This window comes from Topomyia yanbarensis, chromosome 3, assembly GCF_030247195.1.
Source record: "Topomyia yanbarensis strain Yona2022 chromosome 3, ASM3024719v1, whole genome shotgun sequence".
In the NCBI taxonomy this organism is placed as follows: Eukaryota; Metazoa; Arthropoda; class Insecta; order Diptera; family Culicidae; genus Topomyia; species Topomyia yanbarensis.
Genome location: NC_080672.1, coordinates 269,332,063 through 269,359,431, shown reverse-complemented (window position 1 = coordinate 269,359,431; position 27,369 = coordinate 269,332,063). Strand labels below are relative to the sequence as shown.

The window sequence follows — 27,369 nt, the reverse complement described above, 5'->3', positions numbered from 1 at the left end:
AGGACATGACGCAACGACTGACGTTAAGGTTGGGATGTGACTGAACAGTAACTTCTGTGCCATCGATAAGGGATGACATACGCAGTAGTTTATCGACTTGCGCGGGATTACGTACTCTTAGTGTATACCGTGTGCCCTACGCCTCTGTAACTGCACCTTCAATTTGTCCTCCGACGACATGTTCAACGGATTTGCCAATGACGAATGGATTTTTGGGAAGTGGTACATCATTTTTCCCTACAAGTTGCAGGAAAGTTAGTTCTCCGAAGTTATTTGTTGGATCCATATAACGTGGTAATCTCCTACCTACGTACCCTCCAGGGTCACCACTGCTAGCAGCGGCCATCGTCACCGGAGAGAACCACCACCACTACCACTCAACCACTGCGTTGGAAACTAATAACGAAGTGGCACCGGTCACCCGGTACCTACCCCAAACAGATAGTGAAATAAAATTTCCTACCTTGTTCCTTCAACGACACCTGCTGCAAATGAAAGCCACCGACAGATTCTGCTAACACAATAAATCACCACTATCTTCTTATCCGGCACGGTTGGTAGGATACTTTTGCCCTGCGGGATGGATTTATCACTTCTTCGTACACTCGCACTGTTCAGCGATTGGGTGCCAACACTTCAAAGATGCTTTAAAAAAATTTTAACGCACGCGGGCGTTTTGACACGGTACCACGTTGGCCCACAGTGGTAGTCTGACAACGCTAGCCTGCAGCTGCGCTACCGAACGAAACACTCTGGCTGGGAGCGATGGCGCGCGATTGTTTACTATCACACCTTTGGTTTTTTCACTGTTTTTATGCAAATTTGGTCGATTTCCACTAATCTTCCACCATGTTTCAGGATAGTATGCCCGTTCAAAATATTTGTTGAATATTTCGACCAAGCATCTCAAGGTGATTTCAGGATAGTTTTAAAAAGAATGTTAAATATTCCATCATAACCTGGAGCTTTCATATTTATTAACTTTTTCATGATGGATTCGATCTCATCATAGTTAGTTTCCACAATCTCGTCTAGAGACAATACTGTATTTGAAATATTTTCGTATTTTTTGTAAGACTTTGTTTTCAATAGCACTCACAACGTTGAAACTAAAATTATGGACGCTCTCACACTGCTGAGTATGTTTTCGAGCTTTTTCCTCCTTTGTAAGAAGTATGTTGTCACCTTCATTCAAAGCTGGAATTGGTTTCTGAGGTTTCTTAAGAACCTTTGAAAGTTTCTAGAAAGGTTTAGAATATGGCTCGATTTGTTTAACCTGCTTCACGAAATTTTCATTTCTTAAGAGAGTGTATCTATGCTTAATTTCTTTTTGTAGATCCTGATAAATACATTTCATAGCAGGATCACGAGAACGGTGATATTAACGTCATCGAACATTCTTCAAGCGAATCGGAAGTTGAAGATCGTCGTCAATAATAGGAGTATTAAATGTTATCTGTGTTGCTGATTTTTTGTAAGTTTGTGAGAAATTAGTTTGTTTGCCAGTGCACTAAAAAGGCAAATACGCTCGATAAAAATGACACCAAAATCTATTTCAACTTCGATATCCAAACTCTCGGTCACCTTGGTGTCCAGAGACGGTAAGACGCAATGTTTGATCCTGCGATTAAACGCTATTGCGATTCTTCCGCCAAATCCAACAATTCAATCGAACCGATTAACAACAAAACTAGAGTTACTCTTAACCCTCCGGCACTCGCGCGAATGGCTTCCTGAATGAGCAGCCGCTGGTGCTGAAAGAAGATTTCGCTAGATTTTCTAAAATACAACTGCGCGAGTGCCGGAGGGGTTAAATTTAATATTCGGATTTAGAAAGATTCGCTCACAACGGTTATATGCATATTATGAACCCTCAAGAAGTTGAAAAAATCGTCTTCGCACTTTTTAATGAACGAGCATTTCAATTTTATAAATTTTAATGATCACTTAAAGTCATTATTAAACTTTTAATTCATTACAATTTTGTTAGCAAATTCCCACCCAGTTTGAAAAGCTTCAAACATAGAGTTGTAATTTAGCATTGCAGTCATCAATTGAAGTATTGATTGCTGCCAAAAAATTAAATTTTTCTTCCGTGATGCAACCTAGATCGGTAGGTAGGAAGCGTGGTAGTCATCGTGCTTCTAGCCGTGTTACCTGCCACTGAAGCATAAGATGACATAGTATCGAAGGATGGTATGACGGAAATAGAAGATCCTTGTATATGTAGAGAAGTTGTATTTCGAATTTGATGCGGATTAACACGTTTCAACTTGTTTTCTTTAAGTGTACCTAAAGAAGTAGGCAAATTTTGTATTTGTGGTTTTTGTTGCTTTGAACGAAAATTTATAATAATTTCTCGAATAAAACAAGCCCAGAAATTCGATTTATGGTTTTCTCTACAATTAGCGCATTTGAAACTTTCTGTGGTACCGGACAAGTGTCCTATGTGTGCGATTTATCACCACAGCTCATATATTTGGAATCGAAATTACGACTTTTGTGTCGTGCCCTGGCATCTACGACACTGGGTGAGATTTTGAATTCTGATTCCATGTCGTCTATAATGTTCTGTTTTCTTCTCATTGGCATTACGCACAATGCGAGGAAATTTACAAATTTCTTCGGTGTCACATTCGGATAAAATATCGAATGAGTTGCTACAATCAATTGAACTTTTGAGTGGAAAAGTTACCCTCTTTCGTTCCTTTTTTTCTGGGAGAGCCCAGACATGTTGAAAGAATTAAATATTTCTTTAGGCTGTATTATTCTCGAAAAACGTTTTAGTCTTGAAAAAGACTGATTTTCGAAAAAATATAGGTAGTCTTGAGAAAAACTGTTACTGTTGAAAACTAGGTGAACCAGGAGCTATCAAGATTTGTGACCGGATCGAACAAAGGTTCAAGCCGGACGTGAGATCTCGTGACGATGGATCCATACCTGTGCACATCAGACCTTCTTGTTGAACAATAAATGATAAAGTGCATCGTCCTGCTTCAAGGGCATTTACGCTTTTTCCATCGTATAAAATGGCGTTAAAAATTGACAATCTCTGATACAATATTGTGCTTCGACTAAATAAAAATCAAGCTTCCTGATTTACTACCCATGATCGCAAATCAGTCCCATAAAGATAGAAAATTTTTAGATTTTTCCACAATAAATTCCTCTAACCCGATAAGAGACGAATGATCCCAACGTTAAAACCTGTATAATTAAAATAAAAAATGTACAATACATACTCATAACTTTGTAATTGAATTCTTAGAACACATACATCATTAACTGAAAATTTATTTTCTAGTATCAATTATTCATCAATTTAAAAAAATATTAGTTTCTTAGATCGATGTACAAACGAGTAATGAAGTATCCATAAGTATATAAATTTAGATATTTGTTTATTTTTCCAAAATAAAAAAAAATTGAATTTTCTAATTGCTACTTCAAAAGTTATAGCATTTAATATATTTTTCCTCCATATTTTCCCACAGTACCAATTTCAAAAATTGCAAGCGAGGTGGGCGGGAGTCTAGAATTGTCCAAATAAGGTGAAATTTGGCATCTGAGCTGACTTTTACATTTGTCACAATATGAGAGTGAGGGGGGTTTTTGAGAATTCAAAAAAAAATGCGATTCCCTACCCCCGATAGATCTTTTCATATTTAGTCTCAGATGAAACAGAAGTATCTAAGCATTCGATTCGTGAGTACTTCAGCGATACGATATATTTTTTTAAATATTGTTCTTCCAGAGACACCGTGATAACATTTCATGAAACATATATGATTTCTAAACACTAAATTAATCATGCGGCATCAACAAACGATTTTTCACTCGAACCATGCGATCCTTTGCTGCTTCGGCATAAGCACAACACAATGCTCAGTAATGTTATTTTTCCGAAGCATACGTAGCATACGGGGACAGTCTTGGAGTTTCGTCCACCCATTTGACAACCTCTCTAAGCTTTATCTACCCCATCTACCGTTTACATCGCTTCGTTATGCTCCTGAAAACTACGGTTATTGATAACGCCTAGCTCACCAAAGTTCACCTAAATGAAAACGACATGATAAAAGACATACCTACTATCGTTGCTGGTATCGTAAGTGAAAATTGATTTACGATGGGATACACCATGTGAAGGTAAGGCTTGTACCTATAGAACACGGTAGCATATTCCGAAGCTCTGCTCTTTTTCTATAAATATATTTTTGTGACGATGAAAAATTGGCCCAACCAAATGATGACACATTCTTTCGTGACGTTACAACGATTTGACGATTCTTCATTCCATTAATATGTTATAACTTTATCAAATGCACGCCTACATCAACACTTATTACAGATTCGGAAAGTTGACAAAATTTCACTAAAGATTCAATAAACATAAACTGAATATACTAGAAGAGGATTGTTTTATGACCGATAATGTAACGTGACGTTACAACGCGCCACAAATTAGAACTTTCAACGTATTTCTATAAAAGTCAAAATATCTGCTCTATAAGATTTTTTATCAAGAACAAATCTTCTATGATGTATTACTAAATAGCATATGAATAAGTAGGTGTTATTAAATATATGTTTTATTGTTTTGTGTCTTATTAAGCATCTTTTAACTTTCGTGACGTAACAACGCTCCTTTTTCAGAAAAGCGATATCTCATTGCGTTGTAACGTCACGAAAATCTATTCTATAAATCTGTAAGTTACGCTGGTGTTATTGTTTTGAGTAAGATTTTAAATATTTATCACATTTAGCTGTTTTAATGATAATTTACTCGAATAACAATATCGGGTTGTCGAAAAATCACACCACAGTTTATTCTTTTATTGTAGCAGAAATAACTGATCAAACCAAGAATTTTTTTTTCATATCTGTTTTGGATAGATTTGAGCCATTTGACACATTTATTTATTTGACAGGGCTCAATATGATGGTTTAACGGAGCCAGAAAAGCAGCTTTTATCACATATTTTACAAACAAAAATAAACTGTCAGTTTAGCTTTGTTTAATTTGGTAAGGAATCAGTTGCCCGATCCGAGTTTATAGTATGATATTTGTATTGTTGGACTTAAGCAAGTGGATTTATACGACAAAGCGAGCACAATTTAAGCGCCAGACAATCGACAGTGCTAAGTACACTGAAATATTGTATATATTATAGTTGCAACGATCCAGAGAAAAGGAACACGTCACATCGTCGTGATGTTACGAAAGAAAATGTTTTACGTCCAATCGTGAATTCGACGGGTTTTTAAATGTCTGCAAACACCAATAAACACTTCTTCATCTATCTTTTTTGTGCTCATTTGAAATGTGCTAAAGCCTTTTTATCCGACTCTAAGCAATTGAGACGATTTAGTGCGGTCACTCAGATAGGTCTCTGTACACCCAATTATGTTTTTACAACTTTCGGTAAATTCGAATAGATACCCGTCTATATTGGATTTAATACCTCAGGCATTTCAATAACGTAGCTGCTTTGACGATGCATTTGGGCTTGTAACGGAAGAATTGGTGTTACTAACTGACGGCACGTGCGACTACAACGGAGGTTGCGGAAAACCTTATAACGGGCGCAGGGGCGGCGAAACACTTTACGCCCGAGTGGGTAGAAGCATAGGGTGAGGGGTCCATTAGTAAGGATTGTTTCCCTTTTCGCAATGCACACGCTTACATTACATTCACATTAAATCACTTTCGTTTATGCTAATGAAATTGTGGTACATCGATGTTTTCAAATGTGTGTAGTGCGAGATACATGCGCTGCGCATTTAAATTTTTTGAAATGGTTCAAAATTTCGAGTGGGTAATTACCCACTCGGTTATTTTCGAGTGGGTAGTACTACCCGCACTACCCACACTTTCCGCCGGCCCTGAACGGGCGTCTCGTCGATGATGGCGAAGTGTGGAATGGTTCATTGCTGGGAGGAAAGAAATATTCAGGGAACAAATTATTATTCATGGCTAAATACTAACCCGAGAACAAAGTTCGGAAATTCCCTAACAACCTTCCATCGCATGTCCTGGACTACGTTGCTGTTAGCGTGATTGCATCGGAACGTACCATATGACTAGCGTTTAGAAGAGTACACCGTAGCACAGAGGAGTAACTAGAACAAATTCTTGGCCAATAACCAAAAAAAATTTTTTTTCGGTTTATTATTTATTTATATTTTTTTAGATACCTAAAAGCATACTGCATACTGTGGCAAAATAAAGAGTTTGCCAAAAATTGCTAAAGATTTTTTGTATGGATGCAAAATGGTGATATTTTAAGGGGTTTTTAATCAATTTTTATTATATATTCAGCAAAATCGCTTTCTAATGATGATGACTGTATTAAATAAGGCAATATTATAACAAACCTAATTGAACACAACTATTTGTGTAATCTCAGCTTAAATATAACCGAAAATAGTAGTGTTTCTGTGAATTGGACCAGCTTTAGAAACACCCTTTTTAAACTTTTTATTCCAAATTTGAATGATAAAAAAGTTACATTATACGTCAAGATCCGGCGAAGTTGCTGAAACAACATTACAAAACAAGATTCCGGTTATCCGAAAAACATTCAATCTCTTCCGATCTTTTCCGATCCACAAATTCCAAGCGATTTGAAAATATTGATATTTCCAATAATTTGAGGTACACCAAAATGCTGTTGAGCCAAATACTATGTTTCTTAAAATGTATATCTATGAAGATGTGCACAGGTATCCCTTTTTCCTCCTTTTTTCACCGACTAATTGTTCATGCATCGGGAAAAACAAATGTATTCACAAAGATGACCTCGAAAATACTAGTATCCGGGAGGGTCTAGAAAAATGACCTTTGCACTGGCAGGTGGATAGACACCAAATTGTTCCAAAAACTAGTTATTTACTATTTTTAGTTCATATTAAGGCATAATAACAGCAATAGCCGCAATAAATAGTTTTGGCCAGGGGCCTCTGTGCGTAGGTAGACTTTTAAAGAAATATAATGTGACGTTGTTCAACCGTTTATTAAAAATACCTCCTTCAGTGTTGTAGATCAAATCTTATATAAAACTTTGTTTATTTTTTGAATCTATAATTAGGTTTGATGAAGGAGTTCATTTGAAAAAGTTATAACAGATTTAGAGAATGAAGGTTGGTCAAATTGTTGTAACGTCACGAAAGAATGTGTCGATGGTATATAACCCCTTAAGCACTTAAGGATATACATTCTGAATTTATGAATATCACGCTAGTATAATTTCCTGTTTACGAAACCACTTGAAAGCGTTTCAATAAGCCATACGAAGAACAATTTGACACTATATCTGATAAATCATTCAAGCGTCTGATAAAAGTTAAATTACGTGACGTTACAACGCAAAGTGTATCCTGTTTTAACTTTAGTTCCACACATCCAATAAAAGAAATTGTAGGCTTTTTAGAAAAGTATTTTTGAATACAAAGAGAATCCGTAATATAAATTTGAACAAAATTTTAGTTTTTTAATAAAATTAAAAAATAGGCATTTTTCGTGACGTTACAAAGCAGAAACAACCAAAACTTCTATTAGTTCAAAAAGTATTAGTGGTCAATTCAAGAAAAAAATCTTTCTAGTTTTATTGTTCTACACTCAATAACGAACAAATTACTTTAAACAGATAAAAATTTCAATAATTGTTTCATGAAATAGAACTTTTCTTAGAAGTCAATAATTCAAGAGCCATTTTACGTGAAATTCAACTTATTTTTCTATATATTTTTCAACTATTTGTCGAAATGTCAATAGTTGGATTACATAACTTTTCAATGGTTTAAACACTACCGAATCGAAGAAAAAATATTGTGATACCAAAATAAGACAAAACAAAAACCTCTTTCTGGTGTACAAGCCCGCGGAATGTGTCTGATGACAAATATTCTTTTACTGCTCATAAAAACCATGTACTGCATTCCCAAATACAATAAATGAGAAATGGTACCTTGGCGATTTGAACCCAAACAATGAAATTAATCATGCAATATCTTAATTCTACTATAAATACAGTTCCAGGTCCTATTATAATACTTCAGCCCAAAATCTTTACTTTATTTTCGTCGTTTCATTCATTGATTTTTTTAAGATTCGTCATGTTCAAGCATAGACAGTTGCGTAGCCGGAGGGAATGGTTTGGGCTTAAACCCCCTCCCAAATCAAAATTAATTTAATTGAAAAAAGTATTAATGGTGACTACTAGTTTATTTAAATATTTAAATAACAATTTTGGAAGATTATTTATTATCTGATAATTACATTACGGACCTAATGTTTTGAACACCATGGGGACTAGGGTGTCCCAAAATGACATCATGTTAAAAAAGTCATCGGGCTCATTTTTAAATGAAAGGTTAGGGTATCAAGATCACTTTCTTCTTCGGAGTGAATATGCTAAAACGCTCCCTACTGGTGGCGAACTTTGATTTTTTGAAAAATGGGCCGATTTTGGGAAAAAATTCAAATTCAAGCTTGTTGAAGTGCTTCTGAACTATCTTAGATTTTTTTCAGAATTTTTTTTTATTTTTTTGGAGATCCAAATAGTGAAGTTTGGTTAGTTAGTTTGTACAAATTTTGAAGTACAAGAGCGGCAGAGCCATTAAAACTTAGTAATTGTTGGTGCTTTTAATTAGTTTTTCTTCAAAAATGGGTATCTACAAATTTTTAAAAGTATAGAGAACACTTCAAGTAGCTGAGCCGAATAAAGGGGCGTAATTTTGTTGTAGAAAGTGTATAACCACGGTAAAAGGGGTATGAGTTATATAAGTTTTTGTAGTATAACCTTCGACATTTTTAGCAATTCATCAAAAATGATAATGTTCTAAAAAATAAAACAATTCAAATGTGCTTAGACCATATATTGGAAAATTGAAGGAAAATTATTTAAATCGGAGTTTTCTGATTTAATGAGAATTAGATGATTTTTTGTGCCATCAATTATAAAAATAATGATAACTTTACTAATGATACCACGTCTCTAATTATTTTTAGAAAAGTTAACTCTCCATAATTACTAGACTAGAAGGCTTATTCACCAAAATTATTGTTCTAGAAGATGCGCTGTATTCTGTTGTAAAACTTTTTCATTTCGGAATTGTGTGATCTAAGACGTAAAGATCAGTTTTTCAACATTCACCCCATCCTTCTGCATTTTTCTTCACTCTAAGGTGCCTAACATGGGAATGAGACTTTATATAAAAAATCTGAATAAGGTAATCAATTCGGTATACAAATATAGGCCATAACTTGCCACTAACTCGACATATTTGTTTAATTTTCATGATTTTCAACCCCACTAGGAGGTTATTAATATATTACATAATTTTAAAAAATCGTCAAATGCTCATAAAAACCGATTCTGATGTAAGAGAAACAAGAAGAAAACGCCATTTTTCATAATTTTCCTCCTATTTTACGAAATACAAAATATTTTACGAAATACAAAATATGTTTTATTTTGTAGAACAGTGTTATTTTTTATGAATAGCATAAAATGTCAAAAGGTTATCTAGCAAAAACTTAAATAACTCATACCCCACTAGCCGTAGCTATACACTTTCTTCGGCAAAAATACGCCCCTATATTTGGCTCAACTACTTGAAGTGTTTACTATACTTTTAAAATGTTGTAAATACCCAGTTTTGAAGAAAAACTAACGAAAAACACCAGAAACTACACTTTTTACTAAGTTTTAAAGGCTCTGTCCCTCTTATAATTTACAAGTTGTACAAACTAAGTTACCAAACTTCTCCATTTGGATCTCCAGAAAAATAAAAAAATGCTGAAAAAAAACTAAGACAGTTCAGAAACATTTCAACAAGCATGAATTTGAAATTTTACCCAAAATCGGCCAAATCGGAAAAATCAAAATTCGCCACCAGTAGGGAGCGTTTTAACAAATTCACTCTGAAGAAGAAAGTGGTCCTGATACCCTAACCTTTCATTTAAGAAGTGAGCCCGATGACTTTTTTAACATGATGTCATTTTGGGAGGGGACTTTTGGTAAATTGTGGAAATGGGATCTTGTTACTGCTCTCTTAGAGAGGATCTTATAGTTGACAAATCCTGTCAATATAAAATAAAATACCTGCATGAAAACACCGACATAGAAACTTATGAAAAATGGCGTTGTTGCCTCTAGCAGATCAGGATAGGTTTTTATGAGGATTTGATTTTCCTTTATGCTAGAAAATGTAGAAGATGCCAAATTCCGCCTTCAAACCGTCCACATAATAACAAATGATTGCTTTGGTTGGTGAAGGAATTTATATTTCCTCTTCACTCAAGCATTCTATTCGGCATGATATTTCAATTAATAAATGAATGTATACTCCAGGATAAATAAGACAATCAGATTGGATAGCTTTTTATTGAAATTCCAAAGTGCACTGTTGGTAAGGTTGTTTAGTATATGTATGCACTGGACTGACACTCAACGACTTAGAATCCTTTTTATTTAATCCTTTATTTTTATCTATATCTTGAATTTTTCTTCTGTTATGATACACGGAAACTCCATTTACGAACTAAACCGGGGGTTCGTAAATTGAATTAGTTCGAGTAGATTAGAGCTTCCATTTCCCGACGGTTCTCACCTTCCCGGGATTCGGCAAATAAATAAAATTTCCCGGGATCCCGGGAATACATAAGAAAAAAAAGAAAGACTTTAAAATACAAGAACGAATTTAAAAGTTTTCAAAGCCGATTGATTGCATGTATATCTGTGCTAAAACAGTTGTCAGAAGATGTCTATTTGATGGACTACACGGCATTGAAACATTTGATAACTCGTCACTCAGTTTATACAAAATCAACTTTTTTTGAATAATTTTTCTTGGATCAACCTTGGATAACCTAAATTCTGGTAATCACGATTACGATTGCGACGATATCCTGAACGCAGTTACTCGAGTTACTGTCGAAAATTGGAATAAGTTGCAGAACATTTCGATGTGATGGGATCAATTTAATGCAAAGCAAATTTAGTTACCTTGGATGAAATGATCCAGCTGCTCCGGGGTAGTGAGCGATCAAGTGAAAAACGTGATATATCCAATCCGCTCCCGGTACAGTTGGATCAGCATCAATCCGAATTAAGATTGAATCAAAATAAAACGGATAATGGACGAACAACACAGCGAGGGATGAAGTCTATCATCGACTTTCGAGCGAGTATCCAAACAGCTTGGTCTTCAAAAACATTGGTTCAAACGACACCGAAAGAGTTTGGATGTGCAGGAAATTGAACAGATACAGCGTTCTATACTTCTTTTCATGCAAATTTAAATATCCCGGGATGCAAAATTGTATGTATAATTCATATAATAAAATTGATATTACAATTCCAGTATAATTGAACATTGGACGAAATATGCATTCGATGAACGGACCAAATGGCGCTTGCGTAAGCACGATATATTTACGAACAATCCGAATTTTTTAAACTGAAACTAATTGATGTTTTAAAGAATTCAGCCCCCCAACTAATCTCTATTTGCAAACATTTTCATTGAAAAACTAGTTATTAAAATAAGAAAGAACTATTTAAAAATCCATAAATTGGTTGATCCGTTGCGGAGATATCATGCAATAGTCGTCGAATTTTTCGATTTTGGCATGAAAGCATGAACTTTTTTAGCAAAGATTTGCGTAAGGTTTGGACACTATACCTTAAGAAATCACAAAAAAATGTCTTCATATTACCGAGTTCAAAGGTAAATCGCACATTGATCTGCGAAACAGTTGAAAACGTATAATTTTCAATTACTACTCACTCAAAGTGTTTGCCGGTCGAGATATTGCCTGCCGATTTTTTTGCAGAACGTAAGTTTTATGGAATAAATGAAACAATCTTTGTGTTTTCTCAATCCCGGGAAAGCTAAAATTCCCGGGATTCTCGGAATGGAACATATAGCTGCTACAAATTAAGACCTCTTTTCTTGGCGGTGAAATATTGGCTGCGTTGTCATGTGCGTCATTGGTACCGTAAAACGGGGAAACATTGATCACTTTTCCACAGTTTTTCGAATAACTATCTTCACTTTAAGTAGATATAACTGTTTGCATTTTTAAAACAAGTACCGGTACACATAGATTGAAAATGTTCAAATAGTTGGGTATTTTATTTTGTTTGGCTGTAAAAATAAAATTACTTTGTTGTAAATTTTCATTCGTTGCTTTTGAGGTAACTTTGATCAACAATATATGTCTATCGAAATGAGAGATAACGCCTAAAATGTTGTGTAAATTGTATATCTGCAGGCAATTTCACGGTCGGATATTGCGACGTCTCAAACTAGAACAAAATTTCCTAGCAGGATACAGTTGGCGTTTATCGAATTTATTCAGGAAAATATTCGAAATGTACTAGTTAACAACAAAAATCTCGGATTTTTTTTAAATAAATTATTGAACAAAAATATTTACGGTTTCTAAAGAAATTATCAGTTTAGTTAAAGTTGACTGATTTCATTAACATACTAGGTATTGTTTGAACAGATTGAAATGATGCATGACAGTTGTATCATTTTCAATTTGAATTTGTGCTCATGAATAGTTCATGAAAAAACGAAATAATCGTTACTTATAGCTGCTGAATATGTTTAGAATATGGTTTGTTTTTTATTTCGATGGTTTTGCTAGAGTGAACCATCTTATCGTATATTACTGAAAAAAGTCTCATTTGACCAAACTTACCCCGTTTTACGGTACTGCTTTCTACTTATCTTGTGCTCTTATTCGCTGTTCTAAATCCATCTTCGCGTTTGGTTTCTTTACTGATAGTTCTAAATGTTGGTTTGAAGGTACCAGGTCGGTCCAATCGTTGTTCCGTTGTCGGTAATGATTTACGAGAATCATCAGCTATCGGATGGTCATTTTATTGTGTTTTAGCAGCAGATGTCATTGGCTTGTTGTTAGAACTGTTTGTAGGATAGCTGACCCAGTTGTGATAGCAGGTATAGTTGCGATAGTGGTGAAAATTGGTTCTTTCTGATTATTTAAATATCTTTATGGCAAGTATATCCATTAATAAATTTCATATTGCTAGTATTACTTAGAATACTACTTGATATACAATTTGAGCATTTTTTTTTTTTCGGTAAATGATTACAAGTGCAAGCATTGATCAATCCATTAAGCATAACAAAAGATATAAACAGTGGAAAACTTACTATCCTGTCTTTCCGAAATTTAGAAAAGGGTCTCGACAAAAAGCAGATTCGACACAGAGCTTAATTAAAGATTCATATAGGTAAATGGTTAATCTTATTTCTTTAACAACATCATAAAGTACTCTTTGGATGTATCTACCATATTCCAAGGAGGACCAATATTCTGCAACAAGTTCGAAGCCTAATTCTTGGCCGTAGGTCGTTGCTATACAACATGACGTTGCAGTTCCACTTACTAAATCATCGAATTATGCACACTTTAACACTTTTGTCATCTAAAGACTGTTAGCGTAAGCTCTATGAATCCTATTATAATCAAATTCTGTTACTAACAATAGTTCTCCTAATAATAAAACGTGATGATCCAACTCAATACTTTCAACAATATCACTTGTTATCCTACAGCAAACAGTTTAATCGAATCCCTTATTTAATTTGTCTCTTTTCAGCTTGGCTATAAAAAACGCAGAAGACAACGGGCCTACGAAAAAAGACCCAGCTAATTCCGATACGCTTTTCGACGGTGAACAGTAAGTATCAGTAGCATCAGTACTATACGTCATAGATAAGCTGCTGCGTTTTACTCTCGATTATTTAGCAGTGACACGATATGTCGTTATAAAATATTTTTGATTTTTTTCTCAATTCAATCTAAAGTTCAACAACTTGAAATTACTGTGACGCATCTTGGATCTGCTTCACACTAATCGGTTCCATTTCATTACCCTTTTTTAGGCCAAGTCTAGAGGAAATTCGCAGCTGGGGCAAAAGCTTCGACAAACTGATGCGGAGTCCCAGCGGGCGAAAAGCGTTCCGGGAGTTCCTCCGCTGCGAATATAGCGAGGAAAACATCCTCTTCTGGCTGGCCTGCGAAGAGCTCAAGAAGGAAACTAACCCCGAGGCGATAGAGGAGAAAGCTAGGTTTATCTACGAAGATTATATATCGATTTTATCACCGAAAGAGGTAAGCACTCAGTCTCCCGTTTGAGTGACGGTAGACGTGCCAGGTACGACCTGGAGGGTCGTCGAAGCAAATTAGACAGCACGAGTAGAAACATTTTACTCCCCTGTCGTCCTTTGATGCCCGGGAGTAAATTACGAAGTGTGAAAATTACACCCTCCGCGTCTCCTGTGCGCGGGAACCACTTAATTAAAAGTTGATTAAATTAAATTATTTTGTCTTCTCCTTGGCTCATCTCTCATTGGAACGCGCTGGACGATCCTTGAAACTGGCAATAGGTGTCGTTAGATTCTCGAGTACGGGAAATAGTTAATAGGAATATGGTGGAACCAACACCGCACACATTTGATGAAGCTCAACTACAAATTTATACACTAATGCATAGAGATTCGTATCCGAGGTGAGTATGCTAGAAGCTATTATCTATTAATGTAATTTAGGATTTTCGTGCAGTTTCATTGACTCTGAGAAAAACAGATACAGGTCAGAGCACTATATATTTCAACTCCATCTTCAGCATCCCACAAGTTGCTGCGTGAAATAAACCTGTTTTAATTTTAGACAAATGACCTTATAGGTTAAAGCGTTAATAAACAAACAACCTGTTTCAATCCACTTCTTGTTGCAATCATGCCAAACTATGATTGTATGGCTGGTTATGTTCAATATAATTGTGAAAGAGTCTAATGTATTGTTATTACACTTGGCATTCATATGCAAGCGCTAGGCAGCAACGAACCTGATGAGCAACGTGTCGGCGCTGAAACACTTGAAATATATATTTCAGTAACATTTAATTATCTTTATCAGCATTAGCTCAATGTTGTCTTCATGCTTATTTGGTATGTTTGCGTAGGAGGAAGAGGAGAGGCTGGTAGGGAGTCAGATTGAGAATTAGGTTCTCGATTTTCGAGTGATTTATATGACAAAAGTGCAAAATCAGACAATTCCCAAAAAGTCAATTTTATTCATTTTTACATTATTTTGATATATTTGTGCTACCAGTTTAGATGGTAATTTACCATGTAACCGCAGTCTTCAACCTGTAACTCTTGAACCGGAATATTGATTGACGAAAAAAGCAATAGCAGCGCATGGGAGCAACGCATTGTTTGGTTGATTCTAAGTTTGTGCAAATCGGTTCAGCCATCCCCGAGAAAATTGCGTGACATTATTTGACACATACACAGACATTTTACGATCTCGAAAAACTGAGTCGAATGATATATGACCTAGGGTCCTTCGACCAGGATTAGGTTTTCAATTTTCAAAATCATTTTCAGTGTGACTGACCTCTACGTGAGAAAGACAAAACATCCACTGTATCAGAGATTTGCTTGACGCAGCAAGAGAAGGCCCATTCTTCTCATTTCGTCCCTCCCACCTTTCAGTCTTCGGCTTGGAGCAATACCTTGACATAGGGATCCCTGTTTTTGGCGCCTTCTACGACATGAGAGTAGGATAGATAATATACTGTTATCAACCTCCTAGAGTGGACCAAAATCAGCTATCTTTGTACTAGTTCTAGAGACATAGAATCGAGAAAAGTAAACGACAACTAGCAGCCTCTCGATCTAGTGTGCAAGTGCATTGTCTCGTGAGCAAAGAAAACATTGTATTTATTCTTGCCATCATGATTGGGTTAACAACATAGCGCTGCTTAGCGCTTTTTCGTTGACCTCAATGATGACCGTGGTCGTTAACTTTAATTTTTGTTCTTTATGATCGAGTTTTCGTGAAATGAGAAATCCCACGAAAATCCGTCCAAAAATGTGTAAAATCGTGTCCGATTCTTATAAAACATTACACTTTTTACCGGTTTGGAAGACTAAACATTTTCCACAGTCAAGGACACTATTTTGACTCAAGAGCATTTTTTTAAAAAAGCGTAGATGTTTTTACATGTAGCATTTCCATAAAATATTGTTCGATTACCGCATTTTATAGAGCAAAACAATTTGAGGAAGAGTAGCGGGGAATGGAAACTTCTGAACGAAAAAAATATATACTGAAAAAAGCAGTTACATAAATGTACTCGGATTGTGTTTTTGAAATTTTATTTTTCGACATGAATTTTTATTTTTCTGATAAATCAGGGCAATTGAAATTCATGTCAAAAAATAAAATTACTAAAAAACACTTTTTTATCTTTTGATCTTAAAAACCTGAAGATAAATTAAACATTTGAAATATAATTGCTTTATGGAGAAACGGTCAGTAAAAAAGGTTTTCTACCGCTAACTTTAAACATATTGTTAAATCATTCGTTATCGAGCACTCAGTCGAGATAGAAGTCTTTTGTCATCGGTCCGTACACTCTATAGCGACAAATAGTGTTAATCCGCGTTCAAGGTTATTGGCACACTCTACGCCTAGTTGAGGTTTCATTATTTTTCCCTTCTTTTGTGTTTCTGTTTCTGAGTACCGTTAGCCGGTCAGTGAAGTGAAGCAGTGTTCTTTTAGTAAGCCGTCTGGATACCGTTACCTACACAAGCTAAGTATTAGTTTTCGTTTCCCCTTCTTGGCTGTCTTAATAACGTGCACTGGGCAATAGGCCCGTGCAAAAATGACTTCCCCTGACGGCGGTTCATCTCAAGGTGAGATGGACGTCGAAATAAAATCGGCTCCCCGGCTCAAGGTATACCCGAGCTCGGCCACCGGGCCATTTGTGATCTTCTTTCGGACCAAAGAAAAAAAGTGTTTGAATCTGTTGCAGATTTCTCGAGTTCTGACGGATCGGTATTCGGCCGTGGCAGAAATATCGAAAATTCGCCCTGATAAGCTTCGGGTGGTGGTTAACAGTTCTGCTCAGGCAAACGATATTGCTGGCTACGAGCCCTTTACGAAGGAGTACAGGGTTTATATTCCAGCTAGCAGGGTTGAAGTCAGTGGGGTCGTTTCCGATTCGAGTCTGAATTGCGAGGACCTGCTAAAATATGGGACTGGCTGTTTCAAAGACCCCATGCTTAAGCCAGTGAAGATACTGGAATGCAAACGTTTGCATTCAGCATCAGTCGCAGCTGACGGTAAGAAAATATACGTCAACTCAGACTCTTATCGGGTGACCTTCGCCGGCTCTGCCCTGCCCAATTACCTCCTCTTTGACAAGGTTCGTCTACCTGTTCGCCTCTTTGTGCCGCGGGTCATAAACTGTACTAATTGCAACAATTGGGACACACAGCCTCCCATTGTAGCAATAAAGTCCGCTGTGGGAAATGCGGTGGGAATCATGCGGATGATTCCTGTGGTAGAGATGTCGAAAAGTGTCTCTACTGTGGGGGAAACCCACATGATCTCCCTTCATGTCCCGCGTACAAGCAGCGCGAGGAAAATCGTTCCCTTCAGGGACGCTCTAAGCGATCTTTTGCAGAAATGCTTAAGATAGCTACGCCACCTGTCTCTACGAACATCTTTACCAACTTGTCTACTGACGAAGGCGACTGTGATGAACCCCAGGAGGGAACATCTTCTGCTGTGCCTAGAAGTAGTAGAAAAAGGAAGAACATTTCTTCTTCCAAGCTTCGTCGTAAAGGCCAGAAGGTGTCTCTTCATGGTCCCCCTAAAATAACTACTCAAGGAAGTACTGGTGCAAAACCGAAGCAAGTCGCTCCCGGTCTCAGTAACCTGAGCTCAGAAAAGGAGTTCCCAGCACTTCCAGGAACATCAAAAACCCCAAGTGTTCCCATATCTCAGCCAGAGAAAGAAAACAGTGCTGGCTTAATAAATTTCTCTGACATTGTGGACCGTATTCTTACAGCGTTAAACATTTCTGACCCCCTTAAAAGTATCTTGATAAGCTTTCTCCCCGCAGTAAAAACATTTTTGATGCAGTTCACTGCGAAATGGCCCCTTCTTTCAGCGATTGTATCCTTCGATGGCTAATTCATCGAACGAGGTCAAGGATTTAATCACTGTTCTACAGTGGAATTGCAGAAGCATTATCCCGAAAATCGATTCGTTTAAAATCTTACTAAATAATTTGAAATGCGATGCATTTGCCCTATGCGAGACATGGCTCACTTCAGAAATAACCCTACACTTTCACGATTTTAATATTATTCGCTTGGATCGAGAAGACTCTTACGGAGGAGTACTTTTGGGGATCAAAAAGTGCTATTCTTTCAATCGGATCGACCTCCCCTCGACACCAGGCATTGAAGTTGTCGCTTGCCAAACCAGAATTAAAGGCAAAGACCTTTGTATTGCTTCCACCTACATCCCCCCTAGAGCCTCAGTTAGCCACCGACGGCTTTGCGATGTTGCGGAACTCCTCCCCGCACCGAGGCTAGTTTTAGGTGACTTCAACTCCCACGGCACGGCATGGGGTTGCCTTCATGACGATAATCGATCTACCCTACTCCATGAGCTTTGCGACAACTTCAATATGACTATTTTGAATACGGGTGAAATGACACGGATTCCTGCCCCTCCAGCGCGACCGAGCGCCTTAGATCTGTCCCTCTGCTCGACATCGCTGCGGTTAGATTGCATGTGGAAGGTAGTCTCTGATCTCCACGGCAGCGACCATCTGCCAGTCGTAATTACTATTGCTAACGGTTCAGAGCCACCGAATACAATCAATGTTTCATATGACCTCACACGAAATATTGATTGGAAGAGCTACGCGTCCGCGATATCCGACAAAATCGAGTGCACTCAAGAGCTTCCTCCGGAGGAAGAGTACGGGTTCCTGCCTGGCTTGATTCTCGATACCGCGATTCAAGCTCAGACTAAACGCGTACCAGACGCGAACTCACGCGGGCGTCCTCCCAATACATGGTGGGACAAAGAGTGCTCAGACGTTTACGCGGAGAAGGCCGCTGCGTATAAGACCTTCCGGGACGACGGGCTGCCAGCTAGCTACCGACAGTACGCGATGGCGGAAACGCGCATGAAGAGTTTGATAAAAGTCAAAAAACGTAGCTACTGGCGCCGGTTCGTCGACGGACTAACGAGAGAAACATCGATGAGCACTCTGTGGAGTACGGCCCGGCGCTTACGAAACCGAAACAGTACTAATGAGAGCGTGGAATATTCAAACCGTTGGATATTCGATTTTGCCAAGAAGGTTTGTCCGGATTCCGCTCCGGCACAGAAGATCTACCGCGCCGCGTCCCCTCACAATAACGCGAACGAAACACCGTTTTCGATGGTGGAGTTCTCACTTGCTCTCTTATCATGTAACAATAAAGCCCCAGGGCCAGACAGAATCAAATTTAACTTGTTAAAGAAACTGCCAGACTCTGCCAAGAGACGCTTGTTGAATTTATTTAATAAGTTTCTTGAGGGTAATATTGTCCCTCATGACTGGAGGCAAGTTAAGGTCATCGCCATTCAAAAACCAGGAAAACCAGCCTCCGACCACAACTCGTATCGACCGATTGCGATGCTGTCCTGTATCCGAAAGTTGTTCGAGAAAATGATCTTGTTTCCCCTCGATAATTGGGTTGAAGCAAATGGCTTACTGTCAGATACACAATTTGGTTTCCGCAAAGGCAAAGGGACGAACGATTGTCTTGCGTTGCTCTCAACAGAAATTCAAATGGCTTATGCTAGCAAAGAGCAGATGGCATCAGTTTTCCTAGATATAAAGGGGGCTTTTGATTCAGTTTCTATCAAAATTCTTTCTGAGAAGCTGCACCAGCATGGTCTTTCACCGACTCTAAACAACTTTTTGCTAAACTTGCTGTCTGAAAAACATGAATTTTTCGCATGGTGATTTATCGACATCACGAATTAGCTACATGGGTCTTCCCCAGGGCTCATGTCTAAGCCCCCTTCTCTATAACTTTTACGTGAATGACATTGACGAATGTCTTGTCAATTCCTGCACGCTAAGGCAGCTTGCAGATGACGGTGTGGTCTCTATTACAGGTCCCAAAGCCGTCGATCTGCAAGGACCATTGCAAGATACCTTGGACAATTTGTCTGCTTGGGCCCTTCAGCTAGGTATCGAGTTCTTCACGGAGAAAACTGAGCTAGTCGTATTTTCAAGGAAGCGTGAACCAGCGCAACTACAGCTTCAATTATTGGGTCAAACTATTGCTCAGGTTTCAACTTTCAAATATCTCGGGGTCTGGTTCGACTCTAAAGGAACCTGGGGATGTCACATTAGGTATCTGAAACAGAAGTGCCAGCAAAGGATCAACTTTCTCCGTACAATAACCGGAACATGGTGGGGTGCCCACCCAGGAGACCTGATCAGGCTTTACCAAACAACAATATTGTCGGTGATGGAGTACGGGAGTTTCTGTTTCCGCTCCGCTGCGAACATACATTTCTTCAAACTAGAGCGAATCCAATATTGTTGTTTGCGTATTGCTTTGGGTTACATGCACTCGACACATACGATGAGTTTAGAAGTGCTGGCGGGCGTCCTTCCGCTGAAAAATCGATTTTGGGAACTCTCATATCGATTGCTCATCCGATGCGATATCTTGAACCCGTTAGTAATTGCAAATTTCGAAAGGCTTGTCGAGCTCAATTCTCAAACCCGATTTATGTCCTTGTACTTCGATTACATGGCACAAAATATCAATCCTTCATACTATCCCAACCGTGTCAATCTCTTTCATGCTTCTGATTCAACTGTATTCTTCGACACATCCATGAAAGACGAGATTCGTGGAATCCCGGATCACATACGTCCGCAAGTGATCCCAAGCATCTTTCAGTAAATTTCGAGAAGTCGACTGCAACAAGATGTTTTACACCGACGGGTCAAGCCTCGACGGCTCCACTGGCTTCGGTATATTCAATCAAAACCTCACCGCCTCATTCAAACTCAATGATCCTGCTTCAGTTTACGTCGCAGAACTTGCTGCTATTCAGTATACCCTTGGGATCATTGATACTTTGCCCACCGATCATTACTTTATTGTCTCGGATAGCCTCAGCTCAATCGAGGCTCTCCGTTCAATGAAACCTAGAAAGCACATTCCATATTTTCTGGGGAAAATCTGGGAGCGCCTGCGTGCTTTGTCTGTAAGATCGTACAAGATTACCTTAGTTTGGGTTCCCTCGCATTGCTCCATTCCAGGTAATGAAGAAGCGGACTCTTTAGCTAAGGCGGGCGCTTTACACGGTGACATATATGAAAGACCAATTAGCTTCAGCGAATTTTTCAGTATTACTCATCAGAGAACCCTCGAAAGTTGGCAAACTTCATGGAGCAATGGTGAACTGGGAAGGTGGCTACATTCGATAATCCCTAAGGTATCGACGAAACCTTGGTTCAGGGGGATGGATGTGGGTCGGGATTTCATTCGCGTGATGTCTCGGCTCATGTCCAATCACTACACGCTGGATGCACATCTCCGGCGTATTGGGCTCGTGGATAGCGGTATCTGCGCTTGTGGCAACGGTTATCACGAAATCGAACATGTTGTCTGGGCATGCGCCGAGTACTGTTCTGCCAGATCTCAACTATTCGATTCCCTTCGGGCCCGAGGAAGATCACCCAATGTCCCGGTTCGAGATGTACTAGCAAGCCGCGATATTCTCTACATGTCCCTTATATACACGTTCCTCAAAACCATCAATATCCGAATTTAAATGCCCCTATCTTTTCTCTTATCATTCCCAGAAGTGCCCTCTTCCGCCTATCGTCCCCAACGATGGTTTGATACGACTCCAAGACGAGACAAAACATCTGGCGAATGAACCAACAACACGAGTACTACAGTACAACATCACACGCGCAGCGCAGTGTATTCCCGATCCGTATCTGAGCCGTACTACGAAATCGTCTGGAGGAAGCCCTGCCGACTCGAGGAAAACCGCCCGGCGTCCCAATACTTGATACATCCGTTCGAATCTGTAATCCTGGCCGTTGATTCCTGATGCCGGAAACTGAAAGTTTATATCCCCCCCCCGTTCAGCCTTGTCCACCCTCTCTCCCATGTCTCTGATACACAGATGTATGACTTCACCCCCTTCTCCCCTTGAATATCTTCCCACAACTTATGTGCCCCCCTATCTTCTAGTTTTAGTTGATCAATAGTTAATCTCGTTAAGAAATGCACAACAGTACCACTACTTTAAAACAATCCTAATTAATTCCCCCTAATCTTGAACCACTCTCTCTCTAGTTATTTCTAATTAATAAGCTTGTAAAATGTTCCGCTTAGTTAATAATTAATTTCTCCTACAATCTCTCTTCTAAAAATCATAAAGTGAATTACTATAAAAAGAACACACAAAATGACCCGTCCCCCAAATTTTACGAATATTATATTATACCCTCTTTTATATGTATAAGTTAGCTGTAAATTTATTTTTAGTTTCATCATATAAAACAAAATAATATTGAAATGTGTAACCCCCTAGTTTTAAGAAATTCAAAATGTAAAACAATGAAAAAATGGCACCTTTAAGCTAACGCATACGTGCCTTATCAAATAAACAAATTGAAAAAAAAATATTGTTAAATCTCCTACAAATTGACTGGCAAAACCATAATTTCATTACAAAAAATGATTTTAAATGTCATATCAGATCTAAATGCTTTTAACGAAGATCTTCTTTTGAAATTTGATGGTTTTCGGGATAATTGGAATTTTGTTTCGACAATTAATCTGTGAAATTATACATTTTTTATACGCTTTTTGCGAATCTTCATCATGAACTATCAACAATCAAATGTTTGTCGTTTTAATCACGAATAAGATTTTTTTCTAGAGTATTCGGATTATGTAGAAGCTATAAAAAGCAAGCTTTCCTTACAACAAGTTTTGTAAATATATAACAATTCATACCATTTATAGTCAAACTTTTTTATTGAATATGATTTTAAATATCATTTTAAATGAAAATAGTCATAACAAAAAAATCTACAATGCAGTAGCTTTCGAATTTTTTTAAATTTTGCTTCAACAGAAATTATAATTAGTTTGTTTAAATTATTTTCCATTTGACATCCAGGTGGCATTGGATACTATTTAAAACCTACAATAAACAATGAATATTTCTTTCAACTATAGGGTCTGATGATTAATCCATATAGTTGAATCATTTTTATTGTTTTCACGTAGTTTCCAATATCTCCTAGATTTCAGAAAAAAGTTACAGGCAATTATATATGCATTTCGAAAAACCTATTGTTCTTGATGCAGAAACGTAAATAATTTACAACGTCGTTGCAGCAAAATTTAAAATATCTCGAAAACTACTACATTTTTTACCTTTTTGCCTTTCTCGATAGAAAGGTATTGCCATTGCTCTGAAAACCGACATTTTACCATTCGATTTAGCTCGTCGAGTTCGGCAAATGACTGTGTGTATGTATGTGTGTCTGTGAGTGTGTACGCGACCACAATCTCACTCACTTTTCTCAGAGATGACTGAACCGATTTTCACAAACTTAAACCCAAATGAAAGGTGCAACGTTCCCATAGGCTGCTACTGAATTTCTAATGGATACGACTTCCGGTTCCGGAATCAGAGGGTGATGAGTACGATCACGTAGAAAATGTTGATTTTAATAAATTCTGCAATGAATGTATAATAGTGAAATTTTTTCCAAAATGTGACCACAACTGCTTCGATTTGTAGTACTAGGTCACTAACAGCCGTTCAAAGTCTTTTTGGTCACATTGGCCACCATCATCGGTTCCGGAAGCCCCGGCGGAAGTATCCTAATTCAGAATAACAGTCACATCGGTTTCTCGGAGATGGCTAGACCGAATCACCCAAACTTAGCCTCAAATGAAAGATGTTACGTCCCCGTGAATGGATATTAAATTTTATCCCGAACCGACTTCCGGTTCCGGAGTTACGGGTTGTGGCGTGCGATCACATGGTAAATTGTGATTCAAACCGAGACTCCGATGAAAGCAAAAAAAAATAAAAATTTCTCTAAAATGTCTCTCAAAGAACTTAAATTTGCTGTTCTAGGTCACCGACGGCCAAACAAACTTTCGTTGACTACATTGACCAACATAGACGGTTGCGGAAGTGCCCGTCTTTCAAAACTAGCAAACTCATATCAGTTTCTCGGAAATGGATGGGCCGATTTTCAAAAACTCCCAAAGTCACAAATGATAGTTATATTATCCCCACAGATGTCTATAAAATTTTGCACGGATCGCTTATATGGTTCCAGAAATATAGACTGAACCGTCCGGTCACATATGAAATTCCCATATAAGCCGGAACTCAAATTTCTTTTCAATTTTAGAAATCGAATTCGTATTTTTGATGCCAAACATCTTTAAAATGCATGAAACGTCGAGATTTTATGTTGTCTCGATTTTTTTTTCATAAAAATCAATTTTTAATTTTTTTTGGGACTTTGCCGATTTTGCACCTTTTTCAGTTCAATATTACCGTGGCTGTTTTTTTTCTTTTACCAAATTTTAGAACTCGATAATTCTTGTATATTTGTTATATCATGTATAATAATAAAATGTAATATATGCATTTTAAAGCTTTTAATGAATATAAACAACGCAAATTTTCTCGTGTTCATGATTGAGTAAGGCATAATTGCACCGCTAGGTGGATTAAAACAGGTTTTTATATCTGACCATTATGATTTAAAATCATATTCAATAAGAAAATGCTATTTTTCACTACAAATAGTATGATTTATAAAAATATTTTAAAAGTTCATACTCAGTTGCGTTTCGGCCTCATCAGAAACCGACACTAACTTATTGTCGGAATAGATTAGTGCCGGCTTTTCCTCCTTAAGGTGAAATATAGCATAGATCTTAAAAGTTGGTGGTGAAATATTCTTATTGTTAGCTACTCCATGATCCAAATACACAAAAAAATTAGATTGTGGAGAAGACTTCCCTAGCGACCATTTAGGTTTTAAGGCGGTTTTATAGTCACTCATAAAACATAGATCGCACTTGTAGCGTGCTATAAAACATCAATTGTTACTCAGGATGATGATGAAACCATAATAAAAAGTGCACAATTTCATGAATTCAGTATTATTTTAACAAAATTCCAAATATCTCAAAAACCATCATGGTTTGGAAGATTTTTGAAATGATATTTAAAATCATATTTCATGATTAAATTATAGTTTTGTCTGGAAATTTGTATGCCATTTAAAACATGTTCAAAGTTTTCGTTAGAAAAACTTTTTACTGATAGTTTCTCCATAATAAAATGACATTAAAAATGTTCCATTTGTAATCAAATTTTAAGCATAAAATTTTTATTTTGTGAAATATGTCATTGTTTTTTCAGTGTATAATTCCTTTAACTCTTTCTCGGATAGTTTTGCTGTATAAGCGGCATTTGAAAAATATGTTTGGAAAATGCAGCATGCAAAAAACTTTTACGCTCTTTTGACAAATTGCTCTAGTGTCAAAATGTTCTAATTGTGCTAGGCATGGGGATTCCTAAACCGAAGCCATCCGCAAAGTTTGGCGGTGGTCATATTTTATGATCGGCCACATTGTCATTAAATTCCTCTAGTGGAATATTTTCTGAAGGTAAAAATGGAGTTAAGGCTTACGGAAGTCGCTTGTTTTTTTCTTGTTATGAGAAACTTTGCCACTGCAACCACTATTCAGGTTATCTTTTGTGCCTGCCTCTGGTTCAACATGTTATAAATTGCCCGAATCCAATATAGTTGGAAGCGAGTTGTTTGCTTGTTCATATATCGTCACAGTTGTGTTATCTTATGACAAACGCCATTTAGCACATTTCGAGAAAAAGGATCTTTAAAGTTTGAGATTAAATATCTTGGATCTTATAAACGGTTGAAAAAATTCATAGAAATCAATTAATGCTTCTATCTATTCTGTATTGATCCCTCGAATATTTCGATGATGAGTTGACTATATTGAGAGATTTTGCTGAAAATGTAAACAAAAGTCGCACTCACACGTTTTATAGGTGTGTATTGATGACAACATTTGTATGACGTGAGGAATTCCACGAAGATCCGGCCGAAAATCTCCAAAATCGTGACCGACCATTTTATATTCTGATGAAACCTTGCAGGTTTCACCGGCATGGAAGACTAAATATTTTCAATAGTCAATAAGATTATTTTGACTCAAATGTAATTTTTTGAATGGGCTTAGACGTTTCTACTTGCAATAATTTCAATTTTTTTGTTCGGTTGTTCTACAGCAAAACTATCTGAGAACGAGTTACAGTGAATGAATACTTCTTCACAAAAACATATACAGTGAACAAAATGTGTCATTTTTCACAAAAACAAAAATTTATGTGTAAATAGCAAAAAACTCATTTTTTAAAATTGTCAACAAAAACCCAAAGAGAAAAGAAACATTTTGAATGTGATTGCATGATGGAGAACTTATCGGTAAAATTTTTTTTCTAACAATAACTTTACACATGTTTTTAAATTTCATACTAATTGACATACAAAATTGTAATTTCATTACAGTATATAATTCTAAATATTCTAAATCAAAATGCATTAACAATCTTTCAAAATGCGGTAGCTTTCGAGATATTTGGGATTTTACTCCAACAAAAACAATTAATTCGTGTAATTATGCCCTTTTGAAAAGATTTTCGCGTTACCCCATCATAAAATGTCAACAATCTAATGTTTATCGTTTTAAAAACGTAAAAGAAACTTTTTCAATGTATTTGGATCATGTAGAAGAACTTTTGACATATTTTTATGATTCATACTATTTGCAGTCAAAAATACAATTTTATTTTTGAATATGATTCTCAACGCCATTTTCATCATCAAAATGCTCGTAACAAAAATTTTCTTTTCATTTATAGTTCTCGAGATATATTAAATTTTGTCTTAACAACACAATTTTTGTTCTATTACGACCTTTTCATAAATTATTCGTGTTTCTCCATCAACAGGTTTTTCAAAAGGCTCATAACATTTCCTATAACTTTCTCCTTGACATAAGGGCGATATTGTAAACCATTTGAAAGTTACATGAAAACTACTAAAATGTGATTCGTAATCGTCATGGTTCAATAATATTTTGATGTTTTTGTATAGCTTTCAACTGGTTAACAATACGGCCTTCATGTCAAAGGGAAAGTTAGAGAAAAATTTATTGGCCTTTTGAAAAACATATTGTTGTTGATGGAGAATCGCGAATAATTTATGAAAAGGTCGCAATAAAACAAAATAATTGTGTTGTTTAAACAAAATTTAAAATATCTCGAGTACTACTGCAAATCAGAAAATTATTTTGAATTATATGAATTATAAAAATATGTCAAAAGTTAGGAAAGCTTAGCTGTTA

The 27,369-nt window shown here is 36.9% G+C and overlaps 1 protein-coding gene across 5 annotated transcripts in view; it reads left to right on the top strand.

The window, feature by feature from the left end:
- LOC131694103 (regulator of G-protein signaling 17) overlaps positions 1-27,369 on the top strand; it is a 114,770-nt gene that overhangs the window by 80,766 nt on the left and 6,635 nt on the right. For all 5 annotated transcript variants that reach the window (XM_058982497.1, XM_058982498.1, XM_058982496.1 and 2 more), the window contains 3 exons: positions 13,644-13,724; positions 13,930-14,158; positions 14,434-14,555. In XM_058982497.1, the coding sequence (XP_058838480.1) occupies positions 13,644-13,724; positions 13,930-14,158; positions 14,434-14,555 (432 nt within the window). The remainder of the gene's footprint in view (positions 1-13,643; positions 13,725-13,929; positions 14,159-14,433; positions 14,556-27,369) is intronic.